The sequence below is a fragment of the Lampris incognitus genome, chromosome 4 (assembly GCF_029633865.1).
Source record: "Lampris incognitus isolate fLamInc1 chromosome 4, fLamInc1.hap2, whole genome shotgun sequence".
Taxonomy (NCBI): domain Eukaryota; kingdom Metazoa; phylum Chordata; class Actinopteri; order Lampriformes; family Lampridae; genus Lampris; species Lampris incognitus.
Window position 1 is genome coordinate 60,347,049 of NC_079214.1, and position 20,620 is coordinate 60,367,668.

The 20,620-nt window shown below is 43.2% G+C and overlaps 1 protein-coding gene across 2 annotated transcripts in view; it reads right to left on the minus strand.

Moving 5' to 3' along the window:
• The window catches only part of tcf25 (transcription factor 25 (basic helix-loop-helix)), a 75,693-nt gene that overhangs the window by 44,599 nt on the left and 10,474 nt on the right, over positions 1-20,620 (minus strand). For both annotated transcript variants that reach the window (XM_056278210.1, XM_056278211.1), the window contains exons 5-8: positions 17,194-17,259; positions 17,029-17,111; positions 6,532-6,662; positions 5,082-5,181 (exon numbers count right to left, since the gene is read on the minus strand). In XM_056278210.1, the coding sequence (XP_056134185.1) occupies positions 5,082-5,181; positions 6,532-6,662; positions 17,029-17,111; positions 17,194-17,259 (380 nt within the window). The remainder of the gene's footprint in view (positions 1-5,081; positions 5,182-6,531; positions 6,663-17,028; positions 17,112-17,193; positions 17,260-20,620) is intronic.

Below are 20,620 nucleotides of genomic sequence, written 5' to 3' on the forward strand. Positions count from 1 at the left end.
TGTTATCGCCAACTGTTCCGGACTTCTGAACTTGACTAAAAAAATCAGATGCGGACCTTTGAGAAATACGTTTGAGAAGCCCTGCAGTCCAGTATAGCATTAGCAGTGTGGTGTTTGAGGATTTCCGAACCCTGGTCTTGAACTCGTACGGTATTTGTTTGAGGCAACAGAAGCCCATTCTCTGAATGCAAATAATGCACGGAAATGTTCAGAAAATGAAGTACTTGATTCGTTTGCATACTATGATTAGTGACACTCTTGGAATGCCTCTAGGCTGGTAAGTAGGTAAGAAAGGAAACTGCAGTCGACAGGCAACCAAATACCTTTACAATTTTTGCTCGGTGCCATTTTCTTTTAAAGCATCCAGTGGAGGTTTGATTTACAAATACCCCAGTGTTTATGTTTGTTGTGTAAGTTGTAGGACACTAGCTCTTGGCTATGATATGTCTATGATACTGAAATGTAGCACTGTGCAGCTGCTGTGTAATTGGTAAATAATTTATATTTATGAATTTATAAATAAATTCAATAATTTAAATTTGAATAAAATAATACATTTTAATTTATTTTTAAACTCAAATTTTAAATACATTTAATAATTTCAATTTATAAATTTGCAAATAATTTATATAATATGTCATTTGCAAATAATTTGTAATTTGTAATTAACGTAAAAATACTTTGTAATCATCCATCACTCGCTACTGTTGATCTAAGTCACACTTGGACTAACTGCACTTGACATTACATGTACTCACGGCTATGATATCACTACCACCTCTATGATGCCTGTTACCGACACCCAAACTCTGCTAATTGCTGACTCCCCTGGAAGTTACTTTAGATAAAAACATCTGTGAGATGAGAAAATGTAAAACTCAAATGTAACCTCACCTGGTAAAAGGCCCGAAACTACTGATATTAGCCAGAATTACTGATTGCACCAACCTCATTGGATATCACTTGCCCATGTGTGAGTTTGAGAGCCTTCTTGTCCGAGGACAGTAAGTACATTGTGGGTCTTGCTAAGATGTTTATGTATGTTCGCACTTATGTTAAAGATGCTGGCCTAAGTTAAAATAAGTAAAAAAAATAAATTAATTAAGAGCCCCACCATTTCTGCTGAAAAACACTTCTCACTAAATAAGTTGCTATATTACAATACTATTGACTACTCTGCATAATTATATCGAATCTGCTTTGTTGTCACACAAAACTTGCATAAACTAGTCAGTACAGATAAAAAAAAAATTTCACAACAAATTGCTTAATGAGTTGAATGGAGCTGGTGAAAGAAAAGTCACATGTTTGGCAGGGGATTATATGGTCTTAATATGATTATGAACAGTATATGAATGGGCTCACACAAAGGGCTACAGTTTGCTTCATTAACATTTCAAATAAGCAAACCCAAACAACAATACAGTGCATGTTAAAATAGCCAGGATAGTCCTAAAAAGAGGAGAGGGATTTTGAAAAGCCAAACCTACATTTTAAAGGACAATTCTCTTTTTTTTTTTACAACCTGAATCTTATTTTCATAGATTTTGTCCTTGTGTATATTGGTTATGATGCCATTTTACTCACCGGCTTCATTGTAGAGATCTTAGATACGGGGCCATGACTGGAATCGGCTTTACGGCAGGGGCTTAAGTGTGACAAAACGAGCGTCATACCAGTTTGAACTAGTCTAACACTAGAACGACCAAGGCCATCATTTTGAAGGTTTTGGATTTTCAAAATTTAATAATTTTGCGAAGAATAAAAGATACGGACCTGCCGCTCCATGAATGCCCGTAAAATTGCATATATTTACTAGGGCTGGGCGGTACATCGACTTCTTATATTATATCAATATATTTTCAAACAAGATATAGGATGAGACAATACCGTTTATATCGATAATAGTTTGATATTGCGTTAAAATACATAACCCGTTTCTTAACACTAGAATGAATATGGAGCTGGCAGGGAAGAGGAGAAGAGGAAGGCCAAAGAGGAGGTTTATGGATGTGGTGAGGGAGGACATGCAGGTGGCTGGTGTGACAGAGGAAGATGCAGAGGACAGGAAGAGATGGAAACGATGATCTGCTGTTGCGACCTCTAATGGGAGCAGCCGAAAGTAGTAGTAGTAGTTAAAATATTGTCAGTCGTTTCCTAACAAACATACTAACATATGCAATGCATTCATATCTCAGTTGGGTATGTAGCTTGACAGAATATAGAAGTTCAAAAACCGGCAGTCATTTTGACGGCCCATGGTCGTTTTAGGTAGGAGCGAAATCCCAGTCATTCTAGTGCTAATTCAACCCAATCATCTAAACCACATATGTGGAAGTGAAAACAAAAAAGCAAATTAAAAGTAATTACCCGAAATGTCTAATATCATGAATGGTTGATCGTTTTGCTGATGTACTTCCTGGTTCAACCTGCAGGAATGACCAGCCTACACTTACCGTAGGCAGCAGTAACCATCAATAAACTACCTGGCTAGCACAATAGAGAAGCCATAGATAATGGGAAATCATGTACAGTCTCATTTGGGCACTACGTTTGTTTTTTTTTTGTCAGTGCTGTTGTTGAAAGGCCAGGTTTAAGGCTTGTGTTCAGTTGTCCTGTAAGATACCGTTCTAAAAATTTGATTAGCTGAGGTCACATATCCAAAAATCAACAAAATGAAGCCAAGTGAGTAAAATATCATAACCACGGGCATCTGGGTGGCATAGTGGTCTATTCTGTTGCCTATTAACACAGGTGTCGCCTAATCCCCGTGTTACCTCCGGCTTGGTCGGGCGTCCCTACAGACACAATTGGCCACGTCTGCGGGTGGGAAGCCGGATGTGGGTATGTGTCCTGGTCGCTGCACTAGTGTCTCCTGTGGTTGGTCGTGGTGCCTGTTCAGGGGGAGGGGGAACTGGGGGGAATAGCGTGATCCTCCCACACGCTACGTCCTCCTGGCGAAACTCCTCACTGTCAGGTGAAAAGAAACGGCTGGCGACTCCACATGTATCAGAGGAACCATGTGGTAGTCTGCAGCCCTCCCTGGATCGGCAGAGGGGGTGGAGCAGCGACCAGGATGGCTCAGAAGAGTGGGATAATTGGCCAAGTACAATTGAGGAGAAAAATGGGGAAAAATACAAACTATATATAAACTTAGCACAAAAAGTAAGGAAATGTGTGTTTGGTAGATTATTTCTTTGTTGTAACAATGCTTCTTGGGCAATAAATTGTATATCAGGCACCTGATTGTCAGCACCTGGGGTACCAGCAGCTCAAAACAAGAGTCAATAGCAACAGCAAAATAAGCTGTTTGGCATTGGCAGAGAAGATTTGGCAAATTTTTCATGGGTGCAACCCACATACTCAGCTCTGCTGTTCATCCCACAAATGCACGTTCCTTACAAATGTGGCGCCATTTAAAAGGGAAATAAACAGGCTTTCCAACGGTGTAAGATTTATTGCCAAGAAGCATTGTTACAACAAAGAGATAATCTACCAAACACACATTTCCTTACTTTTTGTGCTAAGTATATATATATATATATATATATATATATATATACACTACCGTTCAAAAGTTTGGGATCACCCAAACAATTTTGTGTTTTCCATGAAAAGTCACACTTATTCACCACCATATGTTGTGAAATGAATAGAAAATAGAGTCAAGACATTGACAAGGTTAGAAATAATGATTTGTATTTGAAATAAGATTTTTTTTACATCAAACTTTGCTTTCGTCAAAGAATCCTCCATTTGCAGCAATTACAGCATTGCAGACCTTTGGCATTCTAGCTGTTAATTTGTTGAGGTAATCTGGAGAAATTGCACCCCACGCTTCCCGAAGCAGCTCCCACAAGTTGGATTGGTTGGATGGGCACTTCTTTGAGCAGATTGAGTTTCTGGAGCATCACATTTGTGGGGTCAATTAAACGCTCAAAATGGCCAGAAAAAGAGAACTTTCATCTGAAACTCGACAGTCTATTCTTGTTCTTAGAAATGAAGGCTATTCCATGCGAGAAATTGCTAAGAAATTGAAGATTTCCTACACCGGTGTGTACTACTCCCTTCAGAGGACAGCACAAACAGGCTCTAACCAGAGTAGAAAAAGAAGTGGGAGGCCGCGTTGCACAACTGAGCAAGAAGATAAGTACATTAGAGTCTCTAGTTTGAGAAACAGACGCCTCACAGGTCCCCAACTGGCATCTTCATTAAATAGTACCTGTTAGAGCCTGTTTGTGCTGTCCTCTGAAGGGAGTAGTACACACCGGTGTAGGAAATCTTCAATTTCTTAGCAATTTCTCGCATGGAATAGCCTTCATTTCTAAGAACAAGAATAGACTGTCGAGTTTCAGATGAAAGTTCTCTTTTTCTGGCCATTTCGAGCGTTTAATTGACCCCACAAATGTGATGCTCCAGAAACTCAATCTGCTCAAAGAAGTGCCCATCCAACCAATCCAACTTGTGGGAGCTGCTTCTGGAAGCGTGGGGTGCAATTTCTCCAGATTACCTCAACAAATTAACAGCTAGAATGCCAAAGGTCTGCAATGCTGTAATTGCTGCAAATGGAGGATTCTTTGACGAAAGCAAAGTTTGATGTAAAAAAAATCTTATTTCAAATACAAATCATTATTTCTAACCTTGTCAATGTCTTGACTCTATTTTCTATTCATTTCACAACATATGGTGGTGAATAAGTGTGACTTTTCATGGAAAATACAAAATTGTTTGGGTGATCCCAAACTTTTGAACGGTAGTGTATATATATATATATATATATATATATATATATATATAAAATCATAACCAATATGCAGGATGGTGAAAACTATGAAAATAAGACCTAGGTTGTAAAAAAAAAAAAACACACAAACAGATTACGGAGGGTGTGAAACATGAGCTTGTGCCCTTATACATAAGGTTTGCACTGCTGGGCATGTACAGTGGTTTCCTGTAGCATTCATTCTGATCATGCCAATAAGACACTGCCTATAGACATGCCCGCTGGTTGACTGCTAAGGCTTTAAGTTAATCCCCACTCCAGTTTTCGATATCACATAAAATTGTCTTCTGATCCTCACCAATAAGATCCCTGGCCATCTCCTGATCCTCCTGTATACGGCAGACATCAGACAGCTGCAACAGGGAATCGATGTGATAAGGGTTCATCTGCAGCAGGGCCTGGACAGAGAGTGAAGACAGGGAGGGGCGACCAGAGTTGGGAAAGAGAGGCGAAGCTGGGTTAAAGAAAATACTCACAATATGAGGAAGCCCCGACAATAGGGGGTATTTATAAAGCAAAACAGTAGCTGCATTCTGTTGCATACAATCTTCCCTTGGCTGTTAATTAGAACGGATTCACAAGTTTCCTGTGGCAGTCGCTGCAATGACATAGTTGGATTATCACCGCCCTATATCAAAAAGTACCCTGGGTGACGGCCAATAAAGTGATTATAACTGTGTTGTACGCCCAACTACTAGCTATCCGCGATTTTTCACAAGTTCTGTGGACTGCATCTTAGACATGCCACTGGGTCAAAGAAGGCTTTGACAGTGCTCCTGCCTGCAGACATCTGCAATGTAGGAAAAGTGGTGGTAGGAAATGTTCATGAGTTATTAAAATAACTGACATCCTGGCACCCCATGACTCTCAGCAAGATGATTTACTGAAATGCCACAGTCAATCCAACAAAAACAGTTAACCTTTATTCAAGAAAAAATTGTGAAATACCACAATAAAGTAGCAGTCATTTTTTCCACTGTAGTGACAAGACACACAAAACAAACTATTTAATTCACGTTTGGGGATTAGAAAGCCCTCTGCTGCGACTAATATGCAAGAACTGCGGCTCGGTTTTGTGAAAAACTCATTACCCTGATTGGTCTGGTATTTCGAAATAAAGGTAAATTAAGTGTACTTTGATACTACTTTAACCACTGTGAAATTATTCTCATGGTTACAAAATAATGCGCTACGTATTAGTGATTCCTTTACCCACCCTTATCAGTCCAAGTGATTATAAATATCCCCCCCCCCCCGCTTTTTCTCCGAATTATACTTGGCCAATTACCCCTCTTCCGAGCCGTCCCGGTGTTGCTGTTCCACCCCCTCTGCCAATCCGGGGAGGGCTAGACTACCACATGCCTCCTCCGGTACATGTAGGGTCGCCAGCCGCTTCTTTTCACCTGACAGTGAGGAGTTTCACCAGGGGGACGTAGCGTGTGGGAGGATCACGCTATTCCCCCCAGTTCCCACTTCCTCCCGAACAGGTGCCCCGCCTAACCAGAGGAGGCGCTAGTGCGGCGACCAGGACACATACCCACATCCGGCTTCCCACCCACAGACACGGCCAATTGTGTCTGTAGGGACACTCGACCAAGCCGGAGGTAACACTGGGATTCGAACCGGCGATCCTTGTGTTGGTAGGCAACGGAATAGACCGCCACGCCACCCGGACGCCCAATTTGATGAATCGTTTTAAGAAACTTACTGGCCGTCTCATTGTGAAAAAGTGAAGAATGAAGTTTTACCACTATGTTGCTGGGGTCCATGGACTCCACAGCATCCAGGAACTTGAACTGTACTTGCTGGTAGTCCCGATTATGCTCAAAGGTGAAGTACTGCAGACCACCCTTGGATTCGAGCAGGGTCATCGAGATGCCTGCAGAGTTATATAGGGAAAGAGTTTAAAAGAAAAAAACAAAACTCACTTAAAGCACTTCATTCAAAACCAAGCCCCAACAATGTCTTCAAATTACAAAACATATTTAATCTGTAGATTGGCCATATCTTTCATTTACTGAATCAATCAAATAAAAACACAACGATAGTAGGGAGTAAATATATAAATGAATTTATCAATGAATTAGGGTTGGGAAAAATAATCACAATCTTTTATCCCTATTTTACACACACATTAACATATATTTTATTCTCTATGCTGCTTATTAGTTTATCTACTCATTTCGACACGAGTAGATAAATATAATAATATAATATCTGTCCCCATACACTTGATGGAAGACAAAATGTAAAGCCTGTATTACAGTGTTACTCTGGTCCTGGCAAGATTCCCCCCCCCTTTTTTTTTCCTCCCAACTGTATCCAGCCAACTACCCCACTCTCTCGAGCTGTCCTGATCTCTGCTGTGATCTCATCCCGATTCCCCTCTGCCGACCTGGGGAGGGCTGCAGACTACCACGTCTCCTCCGATACATGTGGAGTCGCCAGCCGCTTCTTTTCACCTGACAGTGAGGAGTTTCGCCAGGGGGACGTAGCCTGTGGGAAGATCACGCTATTCCCCCCAGTTCCAGTTCCCCCTCCCCCCTGAACAGGCGCCCCGACTGACCAGAGGAGGCGCTAGTGCAGCGACCAGGACACATACCCACATCCCGGCTTCCCACCCGCAGACACGGCCAATTGTGTCTGTAGGGACGCTCGACCAAGCCGGAGGTAACACGGGGATTCAAACCGGCGATCCCCGTGTTGGTAGGCAACGGAATAGACTGCCACACTACCCGGATGCCCTTTCCTTTCCTTTTTGTAATGTATAGTAGCTGAATTAACTTAAGAGTAGATGAGAAAGGGTAGGAAAAAATAAGTGTATACCACCTCCTACTCCTTTTCCGACACGTAACAAATAATCTGATGTACATGGAGATATGTTCACTGAGTTTGATTTGTTTATCACTTTAGATTGGCAACGGATGATCTGTATGTCATATCCTGCTTGTTTACATGTTCGAAATACATCATTCATTCATTCATTCATTCATTCATTCATCAGATAAACCTCTGTGGCCAAAAACAACTTTATGCAAAGGCCCCTAGTCAAACTGTATATTATGCTTGAATCCCTCAGGGGAAAAAACATAAATCAACACAACCTCTGAAAGGCATAAACTTAAACACCGCCTGACAAAGACCATACCAGTTGAGACGTTGCTGAATAAAATACGGGTGCTCTAATTCCAGTGCGCGGACTGTGCTCTCACCTGCGATGTATTTCGTAGGTTTGGATGTGCACTTAGCTATTTTTGTATTCCTCATCATCAGATCCGTAACCTATGGAGGTCGTAGGCACAGCTGATGCCTCAGCAAGTCTCTTCCACCGTTCCCTATCCATCGCAGCTCTCCCCGCCTCCACTACGCTCATCTGTAGCAATTCACAAACTTAAACATTGCTTTATTTTATTTTATTTTTTGCACATTGTGAGGTACAATTACTATTTATTTGTTGCATTTAACATCTGGCACGTGCGAAAGTCTGGACACTCTGTCACTCAGTATCAAAGAAGGTTGAATCAGTTCACTGGATACAATGTTTATTGACAGATAGGTTTCATCACCTGACAAGTGTCAACTAAAGTGTCAACAAACAAAAGTGTCAACAAACACTCCCAAATCCTCTGTGAATAGTATACACAGCCATTGTAACCCTAGTTAATGGTCACGCCCATATTTGCATATGAAACCAATCGTTGGTTTCACTCACTGTGCCACTGTATTGTTTATAAGGGTGGGGATACCTGCAGTCAGTTGAGACTGAAGAGGTCACTTAGATGAGTGATACTTAAATACGGGTATAAGTATCTTATACCCGTATCTAAGTGTATTTAAGTATCACTTAGATGAGTGATACTTACATATGGGTATAAGAAAATATCAATACACTCAAGTATTGCGATATTGTCTTTTGCGATACTGTATCGATTCTCAAAACCACTATATTGATTTTTAATTGTTTACACGTGAAGTTTCGTGACAAACATTTTGTATCGCGTGTAACCTCACGACCATTAGATAACAGTGTTGTAATCTATCTTCAGCCATTTGAATCTTTCACTCCAATGCAACAACGTAAACTGAGACAGGGAGTAGCAAAAGCACAAAGAACACAGGCCTATGAACACAATATATCGCCTTTCTTACAGTATCGCGATATATTGAAACGTAACCCTTGTATCATGATACGTATCGTATCGCCAGATTCTCGCCAATACACAGCCCTATTATCAAACCAACATATGGTATATGGACTACATTTATGTAGCGCTTTTCTAGTCTACTGACCACTCAAAGCGCTTTACAATGTATGCCTCACATTCACCCATCCACACACACTGCTCATCAGGAGCAGTTAGGGGTTCAGTGTCTTGCTCAAAGACACTTAGACATGCTCTCTGGAAGAGCTGGGGATCAAACCAGAAACCTTCCGATTACTAGACGACCCGCTCTACCTCCTGAGCCACGCCGCCCACAAGGTATTGCAGTTGCTTATTTTCAAATAATGTTAGAAGTGCTTTATAATTTTATTTTTACTTTGAAATTGGTAAGTATTGTATGTATATTAGTAGAAAAAAACATAGATTTATTTCATTTTAATCCCTGGCTATAGATTAACTAGATGTGAAAATTGTTCCAAGGGGGTATATTCATTTTCAATCCACTGGATCATTCATCCAACTCCCTGATAGTAAAGCCCTAGTGTCCTGCAGTTATTATAGTCAGAGTCAGTGTCATGAAGAGCCATGTGTATGCTGGCTCTTTCCAGCCCAACACGTCACCATCCGATTTTACCAATGAGCACAACTTCAGCTAGACAGGAGAGCAGTGAAATCAACTGGTGTTGGGTTGGAACAAGAATCCGGAATAAACAGGGCCCTCCATGGCACATTGTTGAATACCACTGACCCAAGTCATTATTATTTAGAGACACGGTATAACAGGTACAAAATAGGTATATAATATATATATATATATAATGAATGTAGCGAATTCAGGGGGCAGCTGGGAACTGCCGCAGCTGGGAACCGCGACGGCCGGGACGCAAACCCAGGTCTCCCGCACCAAGGGGTGACTACATTAACCAGTCACTAAAGGGTCCGACCTGTTAGCCAAGGGCTAGCGAGTCTAGTTATCCGTGGTCGTTACACTACCCCCCTCCTTCAGGAAGCGCGTCCCCGTGCTTCAGCATATCAGCTCCCTCACGCCTCTGGGCGCAAGCACTTCCGATGGCCTCACGGTCTCACCATCCCACTTTTGACACCAAAGTAGCGAATTCGCTACATTGGATAACTGTATGCTAGTTTGGACTATTCGCTCCTACCCCAACCAGAAGCCCTGACTTAAGGAAAGCCATCAAAGCTGCTAAAGGCAATGTAAGGACAAACTGGAAAATGAAAAAAACTGTGACTTGGGGTGCAGGTGGAAGAGGCTGCAGGCGATTATGGACTATAAATCTAAACCCAGCGTGGCTATCAACACCTCTGCCTCTCTCCTGGATTACCTTAACAACTTTTACGGCGGCTTTAAAGCTCACAACTTGGACCACAACTTGGGCCCAGTGACAACAGCACAGTGGCCACCCGATGAAGTCGATCTACAGGTGACAGAGGCTGATGTGAGTAAAACTTTTAAAAGGGTTAAGGATCGTAAAGCTGCTGGCCGAGATGGCATCCCTTCCCGTGTCCTCAATACATGTTACACTCAGCTATCTCAGGTTTTTACTGACATGTTTTACCTGTCTCTGTCATTATTTGTGGTTACACTGTGTTTTAAGAAAACCACCATTGTGCCTGTATCTAAGAAAAACCTTGCTTGCCTTAACGATTACCGACCTGTTGCTTTGATATCTATTATTATGAAGTGCCAGGAACGATTGGCTTTATCATATATAAAACATAACATTCTTGCTACCCTTGACCCATTACAGTTTGCCTACTGTTCCAACAGATCTGTAGATGATGCTATCTCACTTGCGCTGCATACTGCTTTAGTACACCTTGAAAAGAAAAATACCTTATGTCCGAATGTTGTTTATTGATAACAGCTCTGCTTTAATACAACTGTACCATCCAAACTGGTGTTGAAACTTAGAGCTCTTGGTCTGAAACTCTTAACTGTAATTGGTCATTTGGTTTCCTGACATGCAGGCCCCAGACTGTGAGAATAGGTAAAACATACGCATCCACATTAGTTCTGAGGACTGGCACACCTCAGGGCTCCTGTCTCAGTCCCCTATTATACAATCTGTTTACACACGACTGTGTTGCCAAATATGACAACAGCATCATTAAATTCGCAGATGACACCACAGTGATTGGACTGATAAGTTAGTGATGAGAGGGCTTATAAGAGGGAAGGGGAAGATTTATCATAAGGTGCCATGATAACAACCTCTCTCTAAATGTCAATAAGACAAAAGAAATCATTGTTGACCTTAGAAAGATCAGAGGAAATCACATTCCTATTTCCATCAATGGATCATCTGTTGAAATTGTGGAGTTTCAGATTTCTCGGTTTACACATCAGAGGCCCTCACATGGTTTCTCAACACCAACTGCATCCTCAAGAAGGCACAACAGAGACTATTTTCTGAGGCGCCTCAAGAGTTTTGGTATGATTACCAAAACTCTTATGAACTTTTATCACGCAGTACCATTGCGAGTGTCTTGACAGGCTGTATCACAGTGTGATTTGCAACCTGACTGTTTCAAAGGACTGTAAAGACAGCAGCAAAAATCATTGGCATGGAACTACCACAACTGCATAATATTTACACCACTCACTGCAAAAGGAAAGCCCAAAACATTATTGACACCAGCCACCCCGCTCATGTTCTATTCTCGCTCCTTCCATCTAAAACACATTACCGGAGCATCAAATCACACACCACCCGTCTCAGTAATAGTTTCTTTCCACTGGCAATCAGGCTGCTGAACAGCTGACGCACCCATATACACGTTACATTGTTGTGTTAGTGTGTACAGTATATTGTGTGTATAATGTCCAGTGTGCATAATTTATGTAGATGGTGTGTCCTTGTGTGCCTTGGGTTAAGGCAGAGACAGTTAGAGCACAATAATTTCATTGTATTCTAATACAAATTGAACCCAATATACTACAATTATTGTATTGAGAATTATTGTATTTGGTATTTTTACTTAGCTCAGTTAATTATACTTCTCTTCTCTTGCTGTGTAAATGTACAGCACACTGAGAGCAACGTACCAAGTCAAAATCCTCATATGTGAGCATACCTGGCCAATACAACTTGTTCTGACTTCCTTTAGCATGTCCTCAAATCACCGCAAAGCTTCCCACAGTTTATTGGTAAACAACAATAAGTAGATCAGATCACATCTCTGTGAAGGTGGAACTGGAGCCAACATATCAGCTGGAGCAATTGGTGAAAAACGGAATTTCACAGCTAAGAAACTCCTGGTGAATTTATTACAAAACAGCAGTTATCAAAGAGCCTGTTTTAGCCAAAATTAGTTCGACTACAACCATCACAAAACGTTGAAACATCAACATCTTTAATGTGACGTTCTGCACCCAAGTAAAGCAGCGTCTTCACGCACCGTAGCCTTGAATATGTTGTGATATATTACGAGGAGCTGGAAATGGTGGGTGAAAATGTGTGCCCATAACCTGTGTGTTATGGGCACACAGGCTGTTTTGTTTAAGGCTCGTCCACAGTTTTAACAGTTAACAGCGGGTTTAAGCAATACGTCAATAGAGTCTTCAAGCCATAGCTGAACTTTGTTGCATTCAACCAGTGGAACATTATAGTTAGACATCATGATATGACGTCACACCAAGGCGGTCTAGACTGAATGTAGCCTCTGTTGGGATAAGTTTAGGAATATTTATAACTACCAAAGTGGTTTGAGGCTACAATCGACGTTGACACATTATCAGTTGTTCTGCTCGTTCTTGGAACAAAACAGTCAGTGGTATTAAGACCTCATCTTACCACATCAGTTTTTGTGCGTAAAACAAAAGACATATTTGTTTAATGTTCTTACTGATGTGTTCAATGACTGAACCCACATTATGACTTCAATTTTTTTTCCCCAATTTTCATGTGAAAGGTTGACCCATGTGATGTTAAGTTTCATAGTGCAGGGTTATCTATTTTCTGCTTTACAGATGTGGTGATAACAAACTGAAAAAAAATGTTAAAATTGTTTGTAATAATTACAGATGGGTACTGAAACCCGGTATTAAACAGGCACCGGTGCTAAATTATTAAAGACCATAGTATTCTTCATATAACTTATAATTCCATTATAATTCTGTTATCCTCTTCAATGTTGTATTGTGTAAATTGTGAAAACACAACATCCACTGCACGTTGTCCATCTTGGGAGAGAGACCTCTCCTCTTGCTCTCCCCGAGGTTTCTTCCTATTTTTTCTCCCTGTTAAAGGGTTTTTTGGGGAGTTGGTCCTTATCCGATGCGAGGGTCTAAGGACAGGATGTTGTGTTGCTGTAAAGCCCACTGAGGCAAATTTGTCGTTTGTGATAATGGGCTATACAAATAAAATTGACTTGACTAGTATTGATACATTCCGACGTTAACGGTTCTGCTATCAGTATTGGCGAAATTCAGAAAATAAACTTGACATCATACAGACATCATGGACATCATTAGCTCTGATAACGACTCCAAAGAGGATAAATATCTGAGTTTCATCACCAGCCAGTCAGACTAGCTTGGTCTAGTCAGAAAGGCACAAACTGATGAAGCCTCTTGGATGAGAGGCGAAACGTCTTGACGGATATATACCAAGTCCAATTGCACTCGATTCAATTCCTTTGGATAACCATGACCTGGATGAATGAGAACATTCACAGATAGGTTACAATGAATTTGTTCTCTGCAGTTAACCCATTCTATTGTATAGAAGCAGTGGGCAGCTGCAGCGCCCGGGGTCCAACTCCAGTTCTTCTTTTCATTGTCTTGCTGAGGGGCACAGACAGGGATATTAACCCTAACATCCATGTCTTTTTGATGGTGGGAGGAAACCGGAGCACCCAGAGGAAACCCACGCAGACACGGGGAGAACATGCAAACTCCACACAGTAAGGACCTTGGGACGGCCTGGGGTTCAAACCCAGGACCCCCTTGCTGTGAGGCAACAGTGTTAACCACTGAGCCACCGTGCCGCCAACTTCCCATTTATTTACTCTACATAAATGTTATCTTGCGCCTTTTATCTCACCAACTCTGTTTCTAATTTGCAGTAAGAAAACACATTTGTCTGTGATGCATTTTCGCTATTCCCAATCCAGATAAGAGATCTTTCTCTCAGAGCCTGCTGTATGGTGAGCCGCGGGGCGGGGCCAGCTTGCTCTGCCTCTGTCTCTCAGACACACACACACACACACACACAGCCTGTTCTTAGTAACAATGGCGGAGAGAGAACTACTACTACTACTACTACTACTACTTTCAGCTGCTTCCGTTAGGGGTCGCCACAGCGGCTCATCCGTTTCCATCTCTTCCTGTCCTCTGCATCTTCCTCTGTCACACCAGCCACCTGCATGTCCTCCCTCACCACATCCATAAACCTCCTCTTTGGTCTTCCTCCTCTCCTCTTCCCTAGCAGCTCCATATTCAGCATCCTTCTCCCAATATACCCAGCATCTCTCCCCCACATATCTCCAAGCCATCTCAATCTTGCCACTCTTGCTTTGTCTCAAAACCATCTAACCTGAGCTGTCCCTCTAATATACTCGTTCCTAATCCTGTCCTTCTTCGTCACTCCCAATGAAAATATTAGCATCTTCAACTCTGCCACCTCCAGCTCTGCCTCCTGTCGTTTCATCAGTGCCACTGTCTCCAAACCATACAACATAGCTGGTCTCACTACCATCTTGTAAAACTTCCCTTTAACTCTTGCTGGTACCCTTCTGTCACAAATCACTCCTGACACTCTTCTCCACCCACTCCACCCTGCCTGCACTCTCTTCTTCACCTCTCTTCTGCACTCCCCGTTACTTTGGACAGTTGACCCCAAGTATTTAAATGGTCAGAAGTCTGGTTATACGTCACCAGAGTCAATACTGACACTGCTTGTTGCCACAAGTGCAACAGGTCTTTTGCACGTAAGGGCAGAAACACAAGAGATCTTTGGAAACATCCAGCAAGAGTGCGTCAAACACAGGCGGAGAAATACAGTTTTCGACTGCCTAGCTCGTAGTTCATCCCCAAGGCTCAGCATTTTCAGTTTTTACCGATTTTCACCGAAAAATACCAAGATTCTTAAACTGATTTTCACCCCCCCCCCTCAACAGGTGCCCTGACCAACTGGAGGAGGCACTAGTGCAGTGACCAGGACACACACCCACATCCGGCTTACCACCCGCAGACACGGCCAATTGTGTCTGTAGGGACGGCTGACCAAGCCGGAGGTAACATTGGGATTCGAACCGGAGATCCCCGTGTTGGTAGGCAACGGATTAGACCGCTACGCTACCCGGACGCCCAAGTCTGGGCATGACAGCCATCGCCGCCGTCACTGGTGGTATAAATACAGTGCATCCGGAAAGTATTCACACCCCTTCACTTTCCCCACATTTTGTTATGTTACAGCCTTATTTCAAAATAGATTAAAATTCCTTTTTTTTCCTCATCAATCTACATACAATACCCCATAATGACAAAGTGAAAAAAGTTTTGTAGAAATTTTTGCAAATTTATTAAAAATAAAAAACTGAAATATTGCATGTACATAAGTATTCACACACTTTGCTATGACAATCAAAATTGAGCTAAGGTTCATCCTGTTTCCACTGATCATCCTTGAGATGTTTCTACATCTTGATTGGAGTCCACCTGTAGTAAATTCAAATGATCGGGCATGATTTGGAAAGGCATACACCTGTCTATATAAGGTCCCACTGTTGACAGTGCATGTCAGAGCAGAAATCAAGCCATGAAGTCAAAGGAATTGTCTGTGGACCTCCAAGACAGGATTGTATCGAGGCACAGATCTGGGGAAGGGTACAAAAAAATTTCTACAGCTTTGAAGGTCCCGAAGAGCACAGTGGTCTCCATCATTCGTAAATGGAAGAAGTTTGAATCCACCAGGACTCTTCCTAAAGCTGGCCGCCCAGCCAAACTGAGCAATCGGGGGAGAAGGGCCTTGGTCAGGGAGGTGACCAAGAACCCGATGGTCACTCTGACAGAGCTCCAGCGTTCCTCTGTGGAGATGGGAGAACCTTCCAGAAGGACAACCATCTCTGCAGCACTCCACCAATCAGGCCTTTATGGTAGAGTGGCCAGACGGAAGCCTCTGCTCAGTAAAAGGCACATGACAGTCCACTTGGAGTTTGCCAGAAAGCACCTAAAGGACTCTCAGACCATGAGAAACAAGATTCTCTGGTCTGATGAAACCAAGATTGAACTCTTTGGCCTGAATGCCAAACGTCACGTCTGGAGGAAACCAGGCACCTCTCATCACCTTGCTAATACCATCCCTACAGTGAAGCATGGTGGTGGCAGCATCAAGCTGTGGGGATGTTTTTCAGCAGCAGGAACAGGGAGACTAGTCAGGATCGAGAGAAAGATGAATGGAGCAAAGTACAGAGAGATCCTTGATGAAAACCTGCTCCAGAACGCTCAGGACCTCAGACTGGGGCGAAGGTTTACCTTTCAACACAACAACGACCCTAAGCACACAGCCAAGACAACGAAGGAGTGGCTTCGGGACAAGTCTGTGAATGTCCTTGAGTGGCCTAGCCAGAGCCCAGACTTGAACCCCATTGAACAACTCTGGAAAGACCTGAAAATAGCTGTGCAGCGACGCTCCCCATCTAACCTTACAGAGCTCGAGAGGATCTGCAGAGAAGAATGGGAGAAATACCCCAAATATAGGTGTGCCAAGCTTGTAGCTTCATACCCAAGAAGACTTGAGGCTGTAATCGCTGCCAAGCGTGACTCAACCATGTACTGAGTAAAGGGTGTGAATACTTATGTACATGCAATATTTCAGTTTTTTATTTTTTAATAAATTTGCAAAAATTTCTACAAAACCTTTTTCGCTTTGTCATTATGGGGTATTGCATGTAGATTGATGAGAAAAAAAAGGAATTTAATTCATTTTGGAATAAGGCTGTAACATAACAAAATGTGGGGAAAGTGAAGGGGTATGAATACTTTCCGGATGCACTGTACATAAAAGGTTAGTTTGGTGTGTGACTAGTTCAAAGCAAGAGCAAAGCAGGAGGCGCTACCTGGGCGGCTGAAGCGAGGCCAGGTGTCTTTAGGAACAGTCATCCAGGTGGTGCGATGGAACTGTCTCTGTCTCTGCCGAGGTCTGTCAAAAAGGGATAAATGTCAACATGCATGCATGGTTCCTTCACTACTTCAATTTAAATAATCTAAGAAATGTTGTCTACCTCTGATCTCCAAGAACCGCTCGAGCCCCGAAATATCTCTTTAGCTCCGTCTCTGGATTGAGATTCCTGGTGAAAAAACAGATACAAGTCTTTCAAGTCGATAACAGCAGAGAACATTGTGGATCAATGAGCCAACACATTTTGATGACCCCATAAGGTCTGGTGTAAATAGTTTGTGTACACTGGACAAATTCTTGGGTTGGTTTGTATTTTTGGGGCAATTATCCATCCATCTATTATCCAAACCACTTATCCTACTCATGGTTGCGGGGATCCTGGAGCCTATCCCAGCAGTCATTGGGCAGCAGGTGGGGAGACACCCTGGACAGGCCGCTAGTCCATCACAGAGCCGAGACACACACACACACACACACACACACACACACACACACACACACACACACACACACACACACACACACACACACACACACACACACACACACACACACACACATTCACACCTAGGGACAATTTAGTATGGCTGATTCACCTGGCCTACATGTCTTTGGATTGTGGGAGGAAACCGGAGCACCCGGAGGAAACCCACGCAGACACGGAGAGAACTTGCAAACTCCACACAGAGGACGACCCGGGACGACCCCCAAGGTTGGACTACCCCAGGGCTCGAACCCAAGACCTTTTGCTGTAAGGCAACTGCGCTAACCACTGTGCCACCATGCTGCCCGGGGGCAATATCTAAACACAGAAAACCAGGGAAATTCTCCTATTGCTTTAGTTTTTTTATACTGTTTGTACAGAGCCAACACAAAAAAGCTGAAAAGATGGCAGATAATTATACTGCATGGCAAGAATATACAAAAAGACGCAGAGCCAAATGGAACAAATAAGGCATTGCGGTGCCCCTTATCATAGATTCTAATCCAAGTAATTTGCTTAAAAGAAAAACAATAGAAATAATAATGTTAACATTAATATTTTTAGGTCAGAAGGCAGCACGCTGAGCTTGCTAATACAGCAATGGCTACCCTGCACACTACAGCACTTACACTTGTCTCATGATGTGCAAAACTGAAAGGACACTTTACCTATTACATAGGTTACGACAAACTTAGGAAGACAGTTATAAAATGTGTTATACTTTGTGATATACTTTTTTATTATCGCAAGGGCTCCAAAGCGTTTGAGAGAACCCAGTCCAGGCTGTCTTCACTGTCAATGGACCAAAATAGAAGGAAATGATGACCCCTTAATCATTTTAGGCACAAAAAGAGACTACCACTTAGTTTGCTGAGCTCTGCAGGTACTGCAGGGACTCCATGTATAATGTCACTGCTTTATGGGTTCAGGAGGTTTTGCAGTTGTCGGCAATAACACAGCGCAGTTCACTGTCTGGAAATGCAGCCACCTCAGTAAAAACAGTGAGGCACTGGCAGATGTTTCCTGGCCACAGGTAAAAATTACTAATCAAGTTTAAAAGTTCACAGGGCGCCCCAGTGGCTCACCTGGTAGAGCGCGTACCACATAAGGCTGAGCCCTTACCGCAGCGGCCTGGGTTCGAATCCGGCCCGGGCTCTTTGTTGCATGTCATCCCCTCTCTCTCTCCCGTCTTTCTCGTCTCTCTCTACTATCGCTATCAAATAAAGGCGGAAAATGCCAACAAAAAAAAATCTTTTTTTTTACAGATTTTTTCATACCGTTCTCCATAGCTACATTTTCAATTTTATCAAGAACTGTGAGACATGGTCAGGTCCTTATCAGTTTACCTTTGAGTGACAGATACAAGACAGGGTTGGCGGTAAGGGTGAGTGGGGTATAAAACTGATGATTTGATCTGATTGACTGTATGTAAATGTGTCTGATAATACCATGAGTATCAGAAAAGAAGACTGTCTGAAAGAAGCTGAACTAGGTAGGCGGAGCTCTTCCGAAAAAAGAAAAAATTCGAAAAACTGAATTCTATTTTTTCGTATTTTTTTTTCAGTACAGAGAGACAGCATCAAATGCACGATGATTAAAGTAATTAACGTTGTTAGAAATGAGGGCTCACCTAGAAGGAAGCCATTGAGAGTAGTTCTGAACTCCCAGTACTACCACGCCTACCTCTGGCAGACCTGGACAGAGAGCAGCTGACGGCCACGCCCAATTAAGCAAGAACTGCAGCTAGTCGCAATCACTCTACACAAGCCAAAAAGACCAAGATTTTGGGGAGAGTGAGAATAGAGTGGAGGGGAGAAACGTGAGCACAGCTGGTTGATAAGAGACGTGCCCCCCCCCCCTCTAATTGTATCTGGCCAATTACCCCACCCTTCCAAACTGTCCCAGTTGCTGCTCCACCCCCTCTGCTCTGGGGAGGGCTGCAGACTACCACATGCCTCCTCCGATACATGTGGAGTCGCCCAGCCACTTCTTCTCAGCTGACAGTGAGGAGTTTCACCAGGGGGACGTAGCGCGTGGGAGGATCATGCTAGTCGCCCCAGTTCCCCCTCCCCCCCGAACAGGCACCCCAACCAACCAGGGGAGGTGCTAGTAAAGCGACCAGGACACATACCCACATCCGGGTTTCCCACCCGCAGACACAGCCAATTATTTCTGATCACCTGGTGAGCCTTCTGGAAAATTATCAGGTAACCATGGAGATGATGGGGCCCACAAGAGAAGAATAGGTGAAAGGGAGGGGTGGCGCAGGCCGGTACCAAACAGACAGGCCTGAAAGAGGGAGGTTCCAGAGGATGCTGGCTAGGGGGAGCCCACCCAAAAAAGACCAGCCAGTGAGACAGATGAGAGGAGGTGTTATACATGTGGAAAAGAGGGTCACATAGTGTTGAATTGTCCAGACTGATGTGACCATGCCGTCTCCCAACTCGGCCACCCCAACCTGCCTTTATGTCACCTCCTGCTGGGAGTATGAACATGTAAAGGCTCCACATAGCCCTGTATGGGCAGAGGGAAGAGACACGGAGGACCTACCAGACTATGGCAGCAAAGTAACCCTTGTCAGACCAGAGTATGCAGGAGAACTTGTGACAGGTGGGGTTGATGTATCCTGTGTACATGGTGATGTAAAGACTTACCCACTACTTTCTGTGTACCCTCACACCACCCAAGGACAGACAACCTTACCAGCCGGTGTGATCGACAACCTCCCAGTTCCTGTATTAATTGGTAGAGACTGCCCTCGTTTCTCCCAACTCTGGAAAAAGGTGTCCAGGGGTGGTGGAAGCACAATGTAACAAAAGAGGAAGAGAAGATAGAGACACCCCATGGTGCAAGTGTGCACTGTAGTACTGCCTACTAACCACCAGGAAAGCTCCAACCAGTCTGAAAGGGGGTCAGAGAACAACCCCCCTCTGGGAGACACCATGGAGTCTACTGAAGAAGGGGCTGAGCATAGACCAGCACCTCAGGAGATCATATCAGAGGAGTTCTTCTCAGAACTTCCCCTTGCTGAACCACGAGATGCCCA